Raw genomic sequence first — 21,622 nt, forward strand, 5'->3', positions numbered from 1 at the left:
ATAGACATTACAACCATTATATGTAGAATCCTTCATGAGCTGGAATTTCATCTTGCTGCTTCATCATGTTGTCAGTCTGAAAATCTTACTGATATGAATCCCAATCCAAGAGTACTTTTGAAACAGTGATATTAAAGTCTGTAATTGAAAATTTCACATGGTCTTAAGAGTTTCTTTCTCTTCTTTTGATGGCAGCAATAATCCAGCTACCTTTCCTTCTAGCACTGTAGACATAAGAGAGGTTCCCTTCTTTGTAAAGCTTACATCTAGTCAAGACACACGAGTAAAATAAGAGGTGTCAAATATACTTATTATAGTAAACAGAGTTAAAGTCAATGAGGCTATGAGGGAGCACCAGGTTTTAAGGCCTAAAAGCAGAATGGATTTGAATATGGCAGTCAGGGGACATGATGCACCAAAGCGTCAGTAAGCCCAACACAGGCTTACTGCACACTATCGTAGAACTATGCCGGGCTAATGTGGCCAATGGCAGTAGTTCTGGCTGGAGCTTGCACCACTTCTAGCGCTCCAGAAATTTTTTTTTATAGTGCATCTCTAACTCAGCAGTAATCGGGCATCACCACGCACTGTCCAGTTACCACTGGGTTACCGCAGGAGCTCTTACCGCCACCTCAATGGCTATGAAGTAAGAATGATCTTACCGTGTGGCCATTTTTTAAGGGGCTTTTTACCTAATGCAGTAAAAAGGGCCCTGACGCATGGGAAAAGCCTCCCCCACTGGTACTGCATGGCCTTTTTTCCCCGCAGCTTAGTAAAAGGACCCCAAGAGAAGAAGGCTATTCCAGGCATAGGCCACAAGAAGATAGACAACTTATAGCTGGGAGTTGGTTATTGAGGAGAAAAGGCATGTATTAGAGCTTGATTGATTAACATAGGTCATAAGGAGGGAGCTAGGGACAAAGACAGAAATTAGTAGGGTGCAGAATGAATATGCTTATAAGTAGAAGAAGCTTGAATTGCATGAGGAAGCAGATGAGTAGACAATGTGGTGATGTGAAAAGAAGAATTAATCACAATGACACTGGAAGAAGAAAATTCAGCAGCACAACTTAGACTGTAGTCTTGGGAATTCAACAGAACATCTGAGAGACTTGATGGGTTTTGGTGATATGTTGAGAAAAAAAGACAATTTATTTTGATGATTTTATGTTAAAAAAAAAAAAAGCAGTTCTCTTATTGGATGTGTGCAGAGAAGAAGGGAGAAGTCAAAATAAGCTTAAAGGTATGGGCTGATGGGGAAAGATGTAACCTTTGTCTTCAGAAGTTGAAAAAGCAGGCATGGGATTTTGGAGTGAAAAACCTCTCAATCAGGCAATAATATGAATTATTAAAGGTGTCAAAGCATTATAAAACAGATTAATCAATTCATGGCTGTCTAATATGGCAGGTTCAAATTTTATTTGTGTGCCACTTTGTTCCTTAAAACAGTGCTATGGTGATGAAATTGGATGACACATAAAGTTATTCAAAGTTGTTAAATTGCAAGAGGATTGTGAAAAATTACAAGAGGATCTTACGAGTCTGGGCATCCAAGTGGAAGATGACATTTAATGTGAGCAAATGCAAAGTGATGCATATGCAAAAGAGGAACCCAAACTATAGTTATGTGATGCAAGGTTCCACATTAGGAGTCAACGACCAGAAAAGGGATCTAGGTGTCATCGTTGATGATACGTTGAAACCCTCTGCTCAGTTGTGGTGGTGGCGAAGAAAGTAAGTAGAATGTTAGGTATTATTAGGAAAGGAATAGAAAACAAAAATGAGGACATTATAATGCCTTTGTATTGCTCCATGGTACGACCGCACCTCAAATACTGTGTGCAATTCTGGTCACCGCATATGGTGAAATTAGAAAAGGTACAGAGAAGGGCAACAAAAATGATAAAGGAATGGGATGACTTCTTTATGAGGAAAGGCTAAAGGGCTAGGGCTCTTCAGCTTGGAGAAAAGACAGCTGAAAGGAGATATGATAAAGGTCTATAAAATAATGAGTGGAGTTGAACAGATAGATATGAATTGCTTGTTCACGCTTTCCAAAAATACTAGGACTAGGAGGCACACAATGAAGCTATAAAGTAGTAAATTTTAAAACAAATTGGAGAAAATATTTCTTCACTCAACATGTAATTAAACTCTGGAATTCGTTGGCAGAGAATGTGGTAAAAACAGTTAACTTAGCAGGGTTTAAAAAAGGTTTGGAAAGCTTCCTAAAAGAAAAGTCCATAAGCCATTATTAAGGTGGACTTGGGGAAAATCCACTGCTTATTTGCACGATAAGCAGCATAAAATATGTTGTACTGTTTTGGGATCTTACTAGGTACTTGTAACCTGGATTGGCCACTGCTGGAAACAGGATTCTTGGCTTGATGGACCTTCGGTCTGTCCCAGTATGGCAACACTTTTGTACATGCCATCAAATCATTGCACATACTTTTGAGCTATTTAGTATTCTATAACAGACTATTTATGTGTGTAAATAAACCTTCCTGCAAGACTCTCTGTTATAGTTAGTCTTGCAGTTTAAATACTTAGGCATTATTCTTGAACGTGAGTTATCATTTGCCCCACGGGTGGCAACTCTGACCAGGTCTTGTTTTATTACTTTTGAGACAGTTTCATGCTGTTTGCTGTTATCTATAAAATCACAAATTACCCTCCTCTGTGCTACACTTCTGTCACTTTTAGATTATTGTAATGCTATTTACTCTGCAGTTGCACAGATGCATCATCAGAGATTACAATCAGTATAAAATACTGCTTTGAGAATATTTGCTCAAGCCAGAAAATATGATCATGTCACTGCTCTTTTTACTGAAAATCATTGGCTTCCGTTTATTGTATTCAACATAAAGTCGTGACTCTCTCATAGAACCCTTTCCACAGGAATTCCATTATATTTGTGTACTATAATAGTTCCATATGCACTCCCAAGCTTCTTAGGCCATTGAGGGGCCCTTTTAACTAATCTGTGGCAAAAAGTGGCCTGCAGCAGTGCGAGCGCATCTTTTGGGCATGCGCCGGGCCAGTTTTTACTGTGCCCTGGAAAAAGGGCCTTTTTTAAGGGGCCAGAAAATGGATGTGAGGCAAAATAAAAACCAGTGCACTTCCATTTTTGGCCTAAGACCTTACTGCCACCCTTGACTTAGCGGTAAGGTCTCACGCGCTACCCGGGCAATAGACATGCAGCACATGCCCCCTGCTGTTCATTGCCAGGTAAGTGTCATGTGATAGAAAACAGAAAATATTTTCCACTGTATGTTTTCGGCGCACGCCAAATTCAGAATTACCGCCCAGTGCATATGGTAGCCGGGTTGTAAAGCCGATTTGACGTGCACTGGCTGCACGTAGGCCCTTACACACCTTTGTAAAAGGGCCCCTAAATGATCAGCGATTACATATCCACTCACTATCATTTGTAAGATTAAATTCTACAAAGCAATTGGCTTTTTATTGTGTGGCCCCAGCCTTATGGAATTGACTGTCACCTATGTTCTGTCTTGAACTTTTGTTTCCTAATTTCAAGGCAGCCCTTAAGACCCGGATATTTAAAATTCCATTTGGATATGTTGGTTGAGGATTGTCTGGTGCTGGGCATCTATGAACTGCATTCTGTTCTGACTGAATGCGGATAATATTCATCTTATTCCTACTTTGTCTTTTCTTGGTACGAATGATATCTTTATGTCTCTATCTTGTCCAAATAATAGAGTTTGTTTCTGTTTTAAGGAATTGTTTTAAATTGTGAACCACTATGCACTATTTTTATGAATAGTGGTATATCAAATAAAATTTATACCAAAAACCATAATTGACTTGAACACCACCATTTACATGTCCCCCTTTCTGCCTACAACTAGGTGGCTCGTTATAGAGTTACTTCCTTGGAATCATCATGGGAGGCTCCAGTTTAAGATAAGGGAAGATTTTCAGCCACCTGGAAAGAGGAGATTGGGTAGGATACAACATTAGCTATTACTGTAAATAGTCTTATGGAAGTACAATAGAAGACCAAACACCCAAGTAGCTGCATATTTCTACAAGAATTTGCCAGTGATCCTGGATGACTGTTGTCAGTTTGGGCAAGACATCTCCAAGAAGGAATCCACTGCCTCATCAATGTGTAGACAGATGGATCCCTTCAGCACAAGTTGTGTAGGCATTTCAGATGTTTTGCAATGCTAGGATCCCAGCAAGTGTAGCCAAGTCTAGAAATATCACATTCATCCCACATATAACAAACTCAATCCAGGAAACTTGAACGAGCATGGAAAAAAACAAAAGATGAACATACACTCAACGCATGGAAACAAATACATAGAAAATACAACTATGCAATAAGACAAACCAAAAGGTCCTATTACAAAACCAAACTAAGACCGGACTACAAAGATATGAAGAAACTATTCCAACTTGTAAATAAGTTACTAGACACCACCCCTATCACCACAACCAACACAGACATCCCACCCGCAGATAAACTTGCTAACTACTTTAACGAAAAAATAATAAAATTACGCAGCACATTTCCTCATCACAACACCGACATCGAAAACTTCTTCAATGATCTGGACTTAACCTCTGATGGATACCCAGCTGACCGTATTTGGACAACATTTAATCTCCTCAACACAGAATCAGTTACACAAGCGACTCACAGGTTCGCCAATACCCACTGCAAACTGGATACATGTCTCAGTCATCTACTAAAATCTGCCCCCGACCACTTCATAGCAGACCTTACATCCCACCTAAACTTCATGTTACAACAAGGTGTCTTCCCTGAGGAATATGGCAACATCCTACTCACCCCAATACCAAAAGACAACAAGAAAAGCACAAACAATCTCACCAACTACCGCCCAGTTGTGTCTATCCCACTAGTAGTAAAAATGATGGAGAGTTTGGTGACTAAACAACTTACGGAATACTTAGACACATTCTCAATATTACATAATTCACAATTAGGATTCTGCTCCCACCATAGTACCGAAACTGTCCTAGTCACCCTCCTGGCCAAATTCAAGCAGGAGATAGCCATAGGTAAAAACATACTCCTCCTCCAGTTCGACATGTTGAGCACATTCGACATGGTAAACCACAACATACTACTAAGACTCCTTGGCCACTTCAGGATTGATGGAAATGTACTTAACTGGATCAAAGGTTTTCTAACCACCAGAACTTATCAAGTAAAATCAAACTCAAATATATCACCACCTCAAGGATCACCACTATCACCAATACTCTTCAACATGATGATGATTCCACTGGCACAGTCCTTCTCCAATCGAGGCCTCAACCTGTTCATTTATGCAGATGATGTTACAATCTACATCCCCTTCAGACATGACTTGACAGAAATAACCAGTGAAATCAATGATGGCCTGAACATCATGGACTCCTGGGCAAACTCATTCCAACTGAAACTGAACACTGAAAAAACACACTGCCTCATCCTCTCCTCTCAACATAACAAGTACAAACCCACAACCATAAATACCCTAGGACACACCCTACCTACCTCAGACAGCTTGAAAATACTCGGCGTCACACTCGACCGCAACCTTACTCTCGAGAGCCAAGTAAACTCTGTAATAAAGAAAATGTTCTATTCAATGTGGAAGTTCAAATGATTAAAACCTTTCTTCCCAAGGGAAACTTTTTGAAACCTAATACAATCAATGGTCCTAAGTCATGCAGATTATTGCAACGGAATCTATGCGGGATGCAAAGAACAACTCACAAAAAAAACTCCAGACCGCCCAAAATACAGCAGCCAGGTTGATATTTAGCAAAACACGCTTCGAAAGTGCTAAACCCCTCTCAGACAAGCTGCATTGGCTCCCAATCAAAGAACGGATCATCTTCAAAACCTGCACTCTGGTCCACAAAATTATATATGGCGTAGTCCCAGGGTACATGATAGACCTTATAGATCTACCAATAAGAAACAGAATCAGATTGTCACGATCATACCTAAACCTACACTACCCAAATTGCAAAGGACTGAAATACAAAACAACCTATGCATCCGGATTCTCCTACATAAGCGCACAACTATGGAATGGCCTCCCAAAAGCTGTGAAAACAATCCATGACCACCTGAACTTCAAGAAATCACTAAAAACCAACCTCTTCAAAAAGGCTTACCCCAACGATTCTACGTAAACCTCTTCACCCGGCAACACAGCATGACTAATGATCGTACTGGACAACACACAATCTTCATCCCTTCGACCCTCCACATATACCTCATTCGATCACTACACAACCTCTTGTATCTGTTATCATCCAACTGGGCAAACGCCTTTGACGGTACTATGTAAGCCACATTGAGCCTGCAAATAGGTGGGAAAATGTGGGGTACAAATGTAACAAATAAATAAATAAATATAGGTCCCTTTAAGGCTTATTTTTGAAAGAGAAGGGCGCCCATCTTCCGACAAAAATCGGGAGATGGGTGTCCTCTCAGGGTCACCCAAATCGGTATATTCGAAAGCCGATTTTGGGCACCCTCAACTGCTTTCCATCATAGGGACGACCAAAGTTCACGGGGACATGTTGGCAGCGTAGTGAAGGCGGGACTGGGGCGTGCCTAACACATGGGTGTCCTCAGACGATAATGGAAAAAAGAAGGGCGTCCCTGACGAGCACTTGGACGATTTTACTTTACCATCTTTTTGAAGGAATTCACTCAAGGTGGTGTACAGTAAGAATAAATCAAACATAAGCAATAGATAATTACAGCAGTAAAAATATTCAACTAACAATACAAAGAATGCACAGTATACTACTTACAATGTCAACACAGAAGTAAAAACTGTCTTCAGAACATACAAGGAATGCAATCATGGCTACTTAAATGCAAATTATGAGCTGTCTTAAAACTTGGTAAAACACAATCATGGCCAAAATTTTGGAAACAAAACCTAATTATGCCCACCACTCTGTATTTCAAGCTGGTTGATGCTGTCATGCTTATTTTTGAAAGAGAAGGACGCCCATCTTTCGATACAAATTGGGAGATGGGAGTCCTTCTCGCAAGGTCATCCAAATCGGCATAATTGAAAGCTGATTTTTTTGACACCCTCAACTACTTTCCATCGCAGGGACAACCAAAGTTCACGGGGGCATGTCGGCAGGGTAGCGACGGCGAGACTGGGGTGTGATTAGGAGATGGTCGTTCTCGGCCGATAATAGAAAAAAGAAGGGCGTCCCTGACAAGCACTTGGCCGACTTTACAAGGTCCATTTTTTTTTCACAACCAAGCCTCAAAAAGGTACACCAACTGACCAGATGACCACCGGAGGGAATCGGTGATGACCTCCCCTCACTCCCCCAGTGGTACTAACCCCCTCCCACCATAAAAAACAAGTTTAAAAATACTTTTTTGCCAGCCTCTATGCCAGCCTCAAATGTCATACCCAGCTCCATCCAGCAGTATGCAGGTCCCTGGAGCAGTTGTAGTGGGTGCAGTGTACTTCAGGCAGGCGGACCTGGGGGGGGGGGTTGGGGAGGCTCAGCACCCAAGGTAAGGGAGCTATGCACCTGGGAGTAATTTGTGAAGTCCACTGCAGTGCCCCCTAGGGTACCCGGTTGGTGTCCTGGCATGTGAGGGGGACCAGTGCACTACAAATGCTGGCTCCTCCCATGACCAAAGGGCTTGAATTTGGACGTTTTTGAGATAGACGTCTTTGGTTTCCATTATCGCCGAAAACCGAGGACGACCATCTCTAAGGTCAACCTAAATGTCAAGATTTGGGCATCCCCGACCGTATTATCGAAACAAAAGATGGACAGCCATCTTGTTTCGATAATACGCGCTGCCTTGCCCCTTCGCGGCACCGTCCTTAGAGTTGGGCGCCCTTAAAGATCGTCATCCCTGTTCGAAAATCCCCCTCCAAGTGTTCTGTTGTATTAATGCTCACAGATCTGTAAGGAAAAATAGCCCCCAAAACTGCTCTATTGACAAGATTTAATGAGACCTCACTGCAGTTGGCTGTTTAGTGTGGTTCCCATAGCACAGCCTATGGAAAGACATGAGGGTGTTTGCAGATTCTCAGAAATATTACATTGATGCCTATAACTATCATGGTCTGTACCCAGGATTCTGAGCCACAGTGCTTGAGGCTGAGGTTTTCTGTGTAATTTTTGTCTATCTGGTTATTCTCTGTCATGCACTTTTTCTGAGGGCCAGGCAGTATGCCCGGCACCTTTATACAATGAACGCCAAGTTACTGCAGAGTGAACGTTAAGCTGGTTCAGGTCTATTGGCAGCTCTTTTTTTCCATGGAATTGTAAATTGTTATTATATTAATTTGCTGTGGTAGGCTATTGTGTAGGCGGTAATCCAAAACAATATACTGTATATTTTGCTTTAGTTAACTTATGACCTATTTACATTTTTGTATTGCCTTCTATTATTGATCTATAATTTCACAGTTTTATTGTTACCTTACTTGCTTTTCTATTTCTGTATCTTGCCTTAGGTGTTTCTATGGCAAGGCAGAGAATATAAAAAGGGGGCAATTGAATAAGAAACTGCATAGATTGAAGTGGCAAGATAGCATGTGAAAGTATGTAATGTGAGTCATTTATATGCTATGTGGACCTGTATTCAACTGACTCTTTTCCAGCTATTTACTATTCTGTAGGCATGCACTTAGAAGTTGGGTAGACCCTGGGCAGGGTGCACCATTACATATGTAGATTACAGAATAGTTTATGTTGGTGAGCAGGGACTGCCTCTTAATGTTCAAGTGTACAGCGCTGCATACGTCTAGTAGTGCTATAGAAATGATAAGTAGTAGTAGTAGTAGTAATGTGTTCTGTCAACTTCAATACAAACAGTGAATCATAATAAACATATTTCTACCTCCTCTTTGTGCAAAAAAAATAATAAGGGAGGAAAAAAGACCCCATAAAACTGTAGCACATATCACAAAGATAGAAGCGCTAAATCAGCAATTCCATATGCACACAGTTAAAAACATTAATCATAGGTAAAAAAAAAACAAAAAAAACCCCATCCACTTAAACAAATGCTTAAAGATGCAATCAAAATGTGAAGAAATCTAAACTGTAACATTTATTGAACTCAAATGTGTCATGCAGGTGACGTCACAAAATGACACATCTTGTCTTAATGAAGTAGTGTTCCAATAGATGGTCACTAAGTCTAGGCAGGACAAAAAGAAAAACAGTGTGGTCCCGATGGACCCGTTTCACTCCAGGCTTCTTCCTAGAGACCTCACTAATTAGCGGGTAACGTCTCCACTGCAAGACAGCGAGTAATATGTTCTGTGTCAATTTAATCTGGTCTTGTCTGGTATAAGTGCATATTTGACCTGTTATGTTAGGCTTCTACAAAGAAAAGAAGAAATGTATTTTCTTTATGGAATAGGCTCTAAATAAGTACATTTTTGGTGGAGAACCCCTTTGTAGAATTATCCTCTAGGAGTGTTTGTGTGATGACCTTTACAAACTTAGGGGTCCTTTTAGTAAGGTGCGCTCAAGAATGGCCTGCGGTAGTGTAGATGCATGTTTTGGGCACGCGCAGAATTATTTTTCAGCGCGCCTACCAAAAAATACCATTTTTATTTTTGCCGAAAATGGACATACGCAGTAAAATGAAAATTGCTGTGCGTCCATTTTGGGTCTGAGGCCTTACCGCAAACCATTGACCTAGCGGTAACGTCTCATGCGGTAAGCGGGCAGTAATGGTCTACACATGTCAAATGCCACTTGACACACGTGGCTGCTGCGTGTCAGAAAATAAAAAGTATTTTTCGGACGTGCATAGTGGACGCGCTACAAAATTGAAATTACCGCAAGGGCCATATGGTAACTGGGCGGTAACTCCAATTTGGCATGCGTTGGGCATGCATGGTCACCTATGTGGCTCAGTAAAAGGGCCCCGTAGAAACAGAGAAAAATGGAGGCAGATAAAGACCATATGGCCTATCCAGTCTGCCCACCTATGCCATCTACTATCCCTTCCTCTCCCTTAGAGATCCTATGTATTTCTTCCAAGCTATCTTGAGTTCAGATCTAGTTTATTATTATTTATTTAGATTTTGCTCACACCTTTTTCAGTAGTAGCTCAAGGTGAGTTACATTCAGGTATACTGGATATTTCTCTGTCCCAGGAGGGCTCATAATCTCAGTTTGTACTTGAGGCAATGGAAGGTTAAGTGACTTGCCCAAGATCACAAGGAGCAGCAGTGGGATTTGAACTGATAACCTCTGGATTGCAAGACTGGTGCTCTAACCACTAGGCCATTCCTCCACTATGGTGTACTTTATTTGATAAACTGCCTTTCTTTTAGCAATGACAAGGCAGAATACAATAAAGACATAATATACAAGAAAAGAATACCATTAATTTGAGAGAGACAGAGACTAGAGAGAGGTTTTAGTGGAAACAGAAGATAAGGCGGGGGGGGGGGGGGGCTATTCTAAGGAAAGGAGGGAGGGAGAAGATTGCGGGACCTAGTAGACCTTCATGGCATTGCCAGTGGCTGGTTAGATATTACAAGTTTTTCAAACAGGTAAGTTGTCAACAGGGTTCTAAACCAAGGGTGGGAAGATTCGAGCTGGAGAGAATCTAGGAGGGAATTCTAGATGGAGGGGTCAGTACAAAAAAAAATCTGGTTCATGTGGTTTTGTAATGGACCTGATGAACTGAAGGAATCTGGAGATGCTGGTCATTGATGGAGCGGAGGACCCAGGTGAGGCAATAAGGATGAATAAGAAAGATAGGATGAGAAGTTGGAATGTAAAATCTTAACTTAGATTGTGACCCTGCTAGTGACAGAGAAAGTACCTACATATAATAAAGGTAAACTGCTTTGATTGTACCACATAGAGGTGGTATGTCAAATCCCATTACCCTTTTACTCCCTTGATGTGTGAGAATGAGAATTCATTTCCACCACCTCCACCGGGAGGCTGTTCCACGAAATCACCACACTTTCTGTGACGTATTTGCTCAGGTTACTCCTGAGTCTGTCTCCTTTCATTTTCATCCAATACCCCCTCATTCCACAGCTTCCTTTCAATTGAAAGTGATTTACGTCCTATGCATTTATGCCATGGAAGCATTTAAATATCTCTATCATATTTCACCTCTCCTGCCTTTCTTCCTCCTTTCTTCCAAAGTAAACGTATTGAAATATTTTAAGTTTGTCCTCATACACTTTATGAAAAAGACCACTGACCATTTTAGTAGCCGACCTATGGGCCGACTCCATCCTGTTTATATCTTTTTGAAGGTGAGGTCTCCAAAATTGTATACAGTATTATAAATGAGGTCTCACCAGAGTCTTATACAGGGACATCATCACATCCTTTTTCCTACTGGTCATGCCTCTCCCTATTCACCCGAGCATCCTTCTAGCTTTCACCATCGCCTTTTCTACCTGTTTGGCCACCTAAAGATCATCACATATGATCACACCCAAGTCCCGCTCCTCTTTCATGCAGAAAAGTTCTTAATCCCTTAAACTGTATCAATCCCTTGGGTTTCTCAGTCCAAAATGCATGACCCTTTGTCAGACTTCAAGTTCCTTGGCTGTAGTAAATGACCGTTTGTGATATGCTGACTTAGAGACTTGATTGCTTTGCTTACTAGCACAGACACACACACACACACACACACACAACCCAAATGAAATTTCTTTTATCCTGAAGGCATTTTGGCGTGTGCTACTTGCAAAAGTGTACAAGTTTTAATAAAATGACATGCATTAAAAGTGAAACCAACAAAATCATGTACGTTTCAAAATGAAATGCATAGAACATGAAATGCTTTTTTTAAAAATTCCATACATACCCCTGTCTCCTTTATACACTCACATACTGGCAGTGTTCATGGTACACAAGCGGAGTTCTTTCTGTTGATGAAACCCTTAAAGAGTTACCAATGGATGGTCTAATGATGTCAAGAGCAAAAAGAACAAGGCTTGACTTTCCTAAACTGCCACTCCAGTGCACGTATTGCCTGGGCAACGGCGTTCTTTTCATTAGGCCAAAGGTTGCATGACCTTGATCCAGTAGAGAATTGTGTGCAACCTGACTTTGGCATTATTGGGGAACTGTATTCATGCTCTATTTTTAGGAGGTAGTTCTAGAACTGTGTTGTTATAAATAGGCATCTAGGAAGGAACTCAATAAATGCCAGCAAAAAACTTGAGCGTTAAGCACTATTCTATAAAGGGAGAGTGCTATTTACAGAATATCTTTCAGCGTGGATCCCATATCTAACTTTTGGATGCCGTACTTACATCTGCTAAAAGCAGCTGTAAATGCCGGCACCAAACATAGGTGCACTTTGGGCAAATTCGATAAATCCACATGCAACTTTTTGGACTGCCACTTTTCAGATATAAGGCATAGTGTGCAGTGAGATGCGTGTGCATATTTTGAAGACTGTCAATTAACATCAATAATTGGTTGTTAGCACCCAATTATCGTTGTTTCCGAGCTCATTAGTTAATTTATTTGGGTGCGTATCTCTGATGTGTGCACAAAGTTTGTCACGATATATAAAATCTGGGAGGCAAAAGGGCACATGGTAGGATTTTTTTAAAAAATAGCAATTCAATATACATCAAAAGAAATTTGAATCAAGACGCGGTAAAAACTGGCCCGGCGCACACCCAGAACACTCGCCTGCACTGCCGCAGGCCACTTTTACCACAGCTTAGTAAAAGGACCCCTGAAATGTTTATAAAATTTCAGGGGTCCTTTTACTAAGCTGTGGTAAAAAGTGGCCTGCAGCAGTGCAGGCGAGTGTTTTGGGTGTGCACCGGGCCAGTTTTTACCACGTCTGCATAAAAGGACTTTTTTGAATGGGACGGGAAAAGGGCATGTGTTAAAACTGAAACCAGTGCTCATCCAAAACTGGCCTGAGTCCTTAACGCTACCCATTGATCTAGCGGTAAGGGCTCACATGCTACACGTGCGGTGACCGATCAGCGCATACTAACTGCCGATTACTGCTGGAAACGTCACATGTGGGAGGAAATAAATAAATAAATAAATAATTCATACAGGCATTAGGGTCATGTGGCAAATCCAAAATTACTGCCAGGGTGTGTTCTTCTATCACTCTCCGTATCAGCCCTTTAGGATTATATCATGAGCCTTCAGAGATCATGTTTGACCATAGTTTAGTGTGTATATCAAGTTCTAACCAACTTTTGGAAGCTTTTACTGCTCATGCCCTGCTCCAGTGTTCTGCCGATAGAGCAACAAATTAAATTTAAGATTGTTTGATCTATAAAGCACTTCATAAAATGCTCTCACTCATTCTTGCCTCTAATTTATGACTTTATCCGCCTGCTAGGTCTTTACGTTCTGGCTCCCAAGATTTACTTAAGGTTCCTTCTTTTCATCTTTGAAACTAGTAGGAAATCCAAGTTTAGAATTACCTGTATCTTTCCGTAGTATTACTCCTTTTGCTTAGTTTAAAAAAGAACTTAAAACATGGCTGTTTCAAGGGGCATATGATATTGAGACTCATTAGTTACTGTATCTATCTTGATTATTATTTGACTTTAAATACTGCTTTTTTATTTGTTTGCATGTTATTGTATGTGGCACTTGTGTTGACTCATTTTTTAATGTTTTTGTAATCTGTCTAGAACTTTGGATGGAGCAGGATATAAATGTGCTAAATAAATAAACCCCTGTATCACCGGGGCTTAAGACTTAAAACATGTCAGATGTGCCAATCTGAGCAGGCATGTTGCAAATACAACATGCATGATCATTTTTGATTTGTAAGGAGTGACAACATGATATTTGCAAGGCCAAAAAGGAAGTGTTACATGTCCTTGGTTAAATCCAAGTAGATCACCCTGGTTTCCATTCTTACTACCCCTTTGAATTATGTTCAATATAGTTTACATCCAGATATCATAGCTTTTTTTTTTTTTTTAACAAAGCTCCTACTTTTATCCTGGTCACCTCAACTCATACCACTACAGTTCATTGTCAGATTTTTCACCTACTGATAACCTGAACTCTTGAATCTATCATTCACTGTTTAGCATACCAGCCTTCAATCCACCCCAAAGTAATAGGAATTTTGGACATTTCTGACAAGGAAATTCATTCACTGTCTTTTGCTTTGACAACTTTTAACCCTGTATCTTCCCTTGTACTTCCTAAGAACCTGGCATCTTTCACTTTCTGCTCATCATTACTTGATCCTATGCCATTGTGGTTAGTGCAGTGGATTTTGATTCTGATGAACTGGGTTAAGTTCCCACTGGAGCTCCTTGTGATCCTGGGCAAGTCACTTAACCCTCCATTGCCCAAGGTACAAAATAAGCACCTGTATATAATATGTAAACTGCTTTGATTGTAACCACAGAAAGGTGGTATATCCAGGGCCGCCGAGAGGGGGGGACAGGGGGGACAAAATTCCCCGGGCCTCTGGGGGGGGGGGGCCGGTGCCACCACCGCTGTCCGGCCTGCCCGCCCGCCGTCACTCCATGGCATTGAACTTAAGCGCCTCACCTTCAAAAGTGCAGCAAGCAGGGGCAGACCACGCCTTCCTTCCGTGTCCCACCCTCGCCTGACGTAACTTCCGTGAGGGCGGGACACAGAAGGAAGGAGTGGTCTGCCGCTGCTTGCTGCGCTTTCGAAGATGAGGCGCTTAAGGTCAGTGCAGAGGGCCCGGGGGTGGAGAGAGGGCCCAGTGGAAGGGGGAGGGGCCCGGTGACCTCGGGTTGGAGGGCCCCCGGGGGCGGCCTTGTCCCGGGCCTGGCCCAGTCTCTCGGCGGCCCTGGGTATATCAAACCCCATCCCCTTTAAAGATCCTACCTTAGGTATTTACTGATTCCATTTTGGGTAGATTCAATATATGGTGCCTAAAAAATTGGCACTGAAAAAAATAATGCTCAGTGATATTCTATAAATCATACTTAAAGTTAGGTGCAGTTTAAAGAATAGCGCCAATGCCCAGGAATCGCATCTAACTTGAGGCACGGCCATTTGCACCAGCAGAAATGTGGTGCAAATCCTCATTCCTAAATTAGGCACATATCCCCTTATTCTATAGCTATGCATGTAAATTCTAGGAACGCCCCCCAATCTACCCGTGACCCTCCCATTTCCACACCACCTTTTTGGACTCATATATAAAATTGAGGCACTGATCTGGCGCCTACATTTACATGTGTAACTCCTAATTAAATCCAATTAGCACTAATAATTGCTTGTTAGGATGCCAATTATCAGTGCCAATTTGCTTATTATTCAATTAAGTTGCATGTGCAAATGGGGCACATGCCCAAACCTTTGCGTGTAACTCAAAGTGCCATATATAGAATCCAGGAGTTTATGTCTGGTAAACCACAGCCTACAATCAGGCTTTTTCTTTAACACTTGGAAGTCGGTGCGCATCAGTCTGCTTCTCAGAAAAACAACTCTAGACCCAACTATCTTATAAATTATCGTCCCTTCTCAAACCTCCCAGTCATTTCAAAAATATCTTAGAAGGCTAAATAAGTACATAAGTATTGCCATACTGGGAAAGACCAAAGATCCATCAAGCCCAGCATCCTGTTTCCAACAGTGGCCAATCCAGGTCACAAATACCTGTCAAGATCCCAAAAAAGTACAAAACCTTTTATACTCAGTTACTCGGAAATGGCAACTGCCATTACGGCAAATGTAAGCCACATTAAGCCTACAAATCTGTGGGAAAATGTGGGATACAAATGCTACAAATAAATAAATACTGCTTATCCCAGAAATAGTGGATTTTCCCCAAGTCCATTTAATAATGGTCTATGATCTTTTCCTTTAGGAAGCCGTCCAAACCTTTTTTAAACTCCGCTTCTACAGTTACATTCTTTACTAGATTAACCAATTCACTTTATCTGTGACACGTACAGACTCTGTCCTCTCATTATTGTATGAAGTCTTAGATAGGATCTCAGCATTACTTAGTTCAAATTACATATGTCTTAATCCATCTAAATGTCAAGCTTTTTGGTTGACCAGTTTTTCTCCTGCATCTATGGTGTCTCCCAAATTTATGGGATAAGCACTGTCATTGCTCTGGCATCATGAACACTTGGAGTTGTCTTAGATACAGAATTATCTTTTGAACTGCGCATCTCACAGGTTAAATCTTGCTTTTTTGCTGTGCAGACAATTTGGTCAATTTGCTCCCTATTTCCAGTTGAAGCATTCCACTGATTGGTACATCCTTTCATGATTGGTAGATTAGACTATTGTAACTTTTTATTAAATGATGTTACCCAATCATCTCTTTGTTGACTTCAACTTTCCAGAACACTACTATCTGTCTTCATCCTCATGCCAGCCCATATGATCACATAACTTTACTTTTTTGGGCAATACCATTGGCTCCTGATTAGTTATAGGAAAAAATTTCAAGTTTTGGTAATGGTCTATAAGGCCATGGAAATTGGGTTACTGGAACCATTCTTTGATTGACAACTCCTTTAGTCCTCTTTCATCATCTTCATTCTAACAATGATAGCCTTCTAGTAATTGCCCCTCTTTCAGTGGCTCACTGCAAAACTACTGGAGATTCAAGCATCTTTTATTTTGATACCATTATTGTGAAATTCCCTTCCTAAACACATCCATTTGGAATCCACACTCCCCAGATTTAAAGCAGCTCTGAAGACCTAGGCATTCAATTGATCAAAGCTTCTCTCAAGTATGGTTAAGACTGGTGGCACCATCTTGTTCTGCCTCTTCTTCTTTTTATAATAAATTATAATATTATAATACTGTAGACCTTACTCCTAGATTCTATATAGGTAGCCCAAAGTTGGGCACCCAGGGCAGATGTGAACACAAATTAATCAGTTAACGAGACATTAACAATCAATAATTGGAGTTAATTGACAACAATTTAGTTTTGCACACACATCTGCCCTAGTCGCTATTCTATAACATCCAGGCGTAACTTTTATAGTGCACAACTCAAAACGAGCATGGCTTTGGGAGGAGCATGGGTGGATCTGGGTCATTCGCAGAAGTTAGGTGCAACGCACGCCCAACGGCTGAAAAATGATGTGCCAGCATTTACACCTAGTTTATGCCTGCTGAAAGCATGGAGCACCCTTTATATAATACTAGTTTAATGCGGATCTTTCCAGCGCATATCTTTGGGCACCATTTACTGGGCATCTCAGATCAGTAAATAGATGTAGTTGGTTGAAAATGTGGAAACCTAGGATAAGACTTTTTTTTTTTAATTAAGTCATAGTGAAGCAATGTTCCCAGGTGTCTGGATGGATAGCTTAGGTGTATCTTTATATCACCATTTTATCAGCATCACTAATGCAGTCCTAATCCAACTACCCAGGTGAATATTGAATCTTGGATTTGGATTTTGAATATAAATACTTACAATTTCCAAATCCAAACTCAGTTCAAGTTTATTTCTCTTCCTCAGAGAACTTACAATTTAAGGACCTCATTTATTAACCTGCATTAATGTGAGTTATGTGTATAATTAGCAGATAGATCCCATGGGAAATAAGGGGCTTGCCTAAAACAATGTGCATTTCAATCACTTTAGTAAATTTGCATTTACGTTTGCATATACAGCAATGCAGAAGAAAGTAATAGGGTATGGCTCACATGGGACATCACTAGAGAAACAAGACTTGAATCCCAGCTTCTCTTGCTCTCAGCCAGGTACTTAGTGTTTCCCAAGTTGGACCTGGAGTACTTTCTTGCTGGTCAAGTTCTCAGGATATCCATAATGAATATGCATGAGATTGATTTGCCTCCATTGTATGCAAATCTCTTTCATGCATATTCATCGTGGATATCCTGAATACCTGACTAGCAATGTGTGGAAACACTGCTCTAATGGACTAGTCATCTCAGAGCCAGCCTAAGTCATGAGCAAGGTGAGGCACTGACTCAGGGTGCCAAAAATCAAGAGCATCAAAAGACTGTCTCAATGGCTCAGCCTTCATAGTGCAAGAGTGTATTTTGCTCTCACTGCTGTGTTCTTTTCTCTGCACAGTTGCTGGCACTGGTGCAGGTTTAAAAATGAGAACATGTAATTTTCTATTCTATTGTTTAAACCAGGAGTGGCTGAATACAGATGAGATCACAGCGGTGAGAGAAAAACAATGGACTCTGGCTGCTGTAAAAGGGCAGGTAGAGCCAATGCTGGCTTGAGAGAGAGTAGAGGTGTGCAGGGCTGACGCTGATGCAGATGGAATGGCACTGATGTGGGGTGGGGTGTTTTAGGGAGGGCACCAATGCAGATGTTGGGGTAAATAAGGGAAGTACTGATTCAGGTGGGAGATGGGGGAGTGGAGGTGCCGATGCAGGCAGGGGAAGGGGAGGTGCAGATGCAGATGCAGTGGGGAGGGAAGGGGCAAACCACAAAACCCTTGGGCCAGCTCTGACTCCTCCAGTCTTGGGAAAAGGGGAAAAATATAAATGATTCAGAATACTACCAACAACGCAGGTTGTCATGGTGAATACCAGCCTTTCCTTGACCACAAGATATGTTGGAAATAGAAAGATCCTCATTAGATAAGATATAAAGTGGAATTAAAGAATGGTTGATTAGGTCATCAAGGGGTTTGTAGATGTCATTCAGGTGAGATGGGTGGGTGGACAGGCATCACTTGGGCCTTAGACAGCATGTGATCCTTCACTTCCAGCTGGATAAGCTGAGGCACAGAAAGTCAAACTTAATTTATCACAGCTCAGCATGGACTCTACAGATGAGTGGATCTGAACTTGCATCCCAGCAGTTTGCATCATTTATTTTTTAATACCCTATAGCAAGGCAAGTAATGTTACGCCTTCTCAAAATAGCCCTACTGTGAATCATCAACCTAAAAACTTAGGTTAGTGTGAGTGACACTAGACACTACAGTTTCATGGAAACTGTTTCTCTCAGGCTCTACAGTGTTTTTTGGTTACTTTATGTGCTGGTCTTTGCCAAGGTTTTTAGTTAAAATGTTTTAACAGTGAATGCTAACCTGCACTAACTGCAAGGCAAGAGAGGTACATAAGTACATAAGTATTGACATACTGGGAAAGACCAAAGGTCCATCAAGCTCAGCATCCTGTTCTAACAGTGGCCAATCCAGGTCACAAATACCTGGAAAGATCCCAAAAAAGTACAAAACATTTTATACTGTGTATCCCAGAAATACTAGGACTAGGGGGCATGCGATGAAACTACAGTGTAGTAAATTTAAAACAAATTGGAGAAAATGTTTCTTCACCCAACGCATAATTAAACTCTGGAATTCGTTGCCGGAGAATGTGGTGAAGGCGGTTAGCTTAGCGGATTTTAAAAAATGGTTAGATGGTTTCCTAAAGGACAAGTCCATAAACCACTACTAAATGGACTTGGGAAAAATCCACAATTCCAGGAATAACATGTATAGAATGTTTGTACGTTTGGGAAGCTTGCCATGTGCCCTTGGCCTGGATTGGCCGTTGTCGTGGACAGGATGCTGGGCTCGATGGACCCTTGGTCTTTTCCCAGTGTGGCATTACTTATGTCTAATTTTTTCTGGCCCAAGTGCGCATTGAAAACATTTTAGGCTATTTTCAGTAAATGCCACTCAAAACCTGGTGCTGAAAAAAATTGGCACTCAATGCTAATTCTATAATGAGAACACTTATCTCAAAGGGTCATCTCTTATCATGTCAGCCAATCTGTTCTTGACTGAGCTCAGATGCCTCCAGTTCTATGAGAACCCCTTGTTTCAATCACTGCTTCAGGAAGTAGTGTCTGAAGTTGGCATCAGTCTGTTGGCATTTCCCCTAATAATTGCTGCTGAATAGCGAGGGAACCCTAAATAGCTAACAGTTAATGTGCCACATTACCTTTTAATGCAGTGCCATGGTGTTTAGTGCATGTTAAAACCTATGTTAAACAATGTACTAAGTAGTCCCCTATATACACAGTGGAGAAAGTTGACTTTCAAATGTAGCATGACATGTTTTTTCCAGGACGGAGACGTGGAGGGGCTTAATCGAACGGGGGCGCCCATCTATAAGGGCGGCCATCTCTAATGATGGCCCCGTTAAGCGGTGTACCTGATTGTATTATCGAAATAAAAGATGGCCATCTTTCATTTCGATAATACGGTCGGGGCCAGCCAAATCTCAACATTTGGGTTGCCCTTAGTGATCGCCGGCGTTAGACATGGCCGCCATTAGTTTTCACCGATAATGGATACTAATGGCGGCCATCTCAAACCCGGCCAAATCCAAGGCATTTGGTCATGGAAGGAGCCAGCATTTGTAGTGCAGTGGTCCCCCTCACATGCCAGGACACCAACCTGGCACCCTAGGGGGCACTGCAGTGGACTTCACAAATTTATCCCAGGTGCATAGCTCCCTTACCTTGGGTGCAGAGCCCCCAACCCCCCCCCCCCAAAACCCACTACCCACAACTGTACAACACTACCATAGCCCTTAAAGGGTAACGGGGGGCACCTAGATGTGGGTACAGTGGGTTTCGGGTGGGTTTTGGAGGGCTCCCATTTACCACCACAAGTGTAACAGGTGGGGGAGGGAGTGGGCCTGGGTCCGCCTGCCTGAAGTGCACTGCAGTACCCACTAAAAACTGCTCCACGGACCTGCATAGTGCTGTGATGGAGCTGGGTATGACATTTGAGGCTGGCATAGAGGCTGGCAAAAAAATGTTTTTTAATTTTTTTGGGGGGTGGGAGGGGGTTGGGGACCACTGGAGGAGTAAGGGGAGGTGATCCCTGATTCCCTCTGGTGGTCATTTGATCAGTTCGGGCACCTTTTCGAGGCTTGGTCGTGAACAAAAAGGGACCAAGTAAAGTCGGCCAAATGCTCGTCAGGGCCGGCCTTCTTTTTTCCATTATCAGCCGAGGTCGGCCATTTCTTAACCACACCCCATCCCGCCTTCAATACACTGCGACACACCCCCTTGAACTTTGGCCGGCCCTGCGACGGAAAGCAGTTGAAGCCGGCCAAAATCGGCTTTGAATTATACCGATTTGGCCAGCCTTAGGAGAAGGCCGGCCATCTCCCGATTTGTGTCGGAAGATGGCCGCCCTTCTCCTTCGAAAATAAGCAGGATAATTTCTCAGAACTCATAAGATTAAACTGAGCACATTTCTCTATTGTGGTACCAGATGACATACATAGGAGAGTCTTTATGAGTTGTGATGAGCCTTGGGGGAGAAGAGTTGACAATAGTGGATAAATGATGCTAGTCAGCAGTGGGGGAGGGGAAGATATTCTTAGGGTTGAAAGCAATGTTATTATTGTATGTTCCAAGATTGTCATTATGAGCCTTGGGAGAGAGAAGTAGAATCATAAATTTGGCATTAGTGGATAAAAGATGTTAGTCGGCGATTGGGGACGGCAAGATATTCTTAGGGTTGATAGCAATGGTAATGTATTATGTTCCAAGATCACATTAGATAACTGCATATATAGCGTGGAAATTCTATAAATGGCGCTCAAAATTTGGCGCCAAAAAAATCAGCACTGAATGGTATCCTATTATGGGCATTCTGGGATCAATGCCCTTTATAGAATAGCATATGAACTGAAACTGAGTATAAATCTTGTTGCATAA

At 41.7% G+C, this 21,622-nt stretch overlaps 1 protein-coding gene across 1 annotated transcript in view; it reads left to right on the top strand.

Moving 5' to 3' along the window:
- ADGRB1 (adhesion G protein-coupled receptor B1) overlaps nt 1-21,622 on the top strand; it is a 474,869-nt gene that overhangs the window by 26,100 nt on the left and 427,147 nt on the right. Inside the window, exon 2 of the mRNA XM_030190012.1 lies at nt 17,913-17,951. Within this exon, the coding sequence (XP_030045872.1) occupies nt 17,913-17,951 (39 nt within the window). The remainder of the gene's footprint in view (nt 1-17,912; nt 17,952-21,622) is intronic.

This window comes from Microcaecilia unicolor, chromosome 1, assembly GCF_901765095.1.
Source record: "Microcaecilia unicolor chromosome 1, aMicUni1.1, whole genome shotgun sequence".
NCBI classification, from domain to species: domain Eukaryota; kingdom Metazoa; phylum Chordata; class Amphibia; order Gymnophiona; family Siphonopidae; genus Microcaecilia; species Microcaecilia unicolor.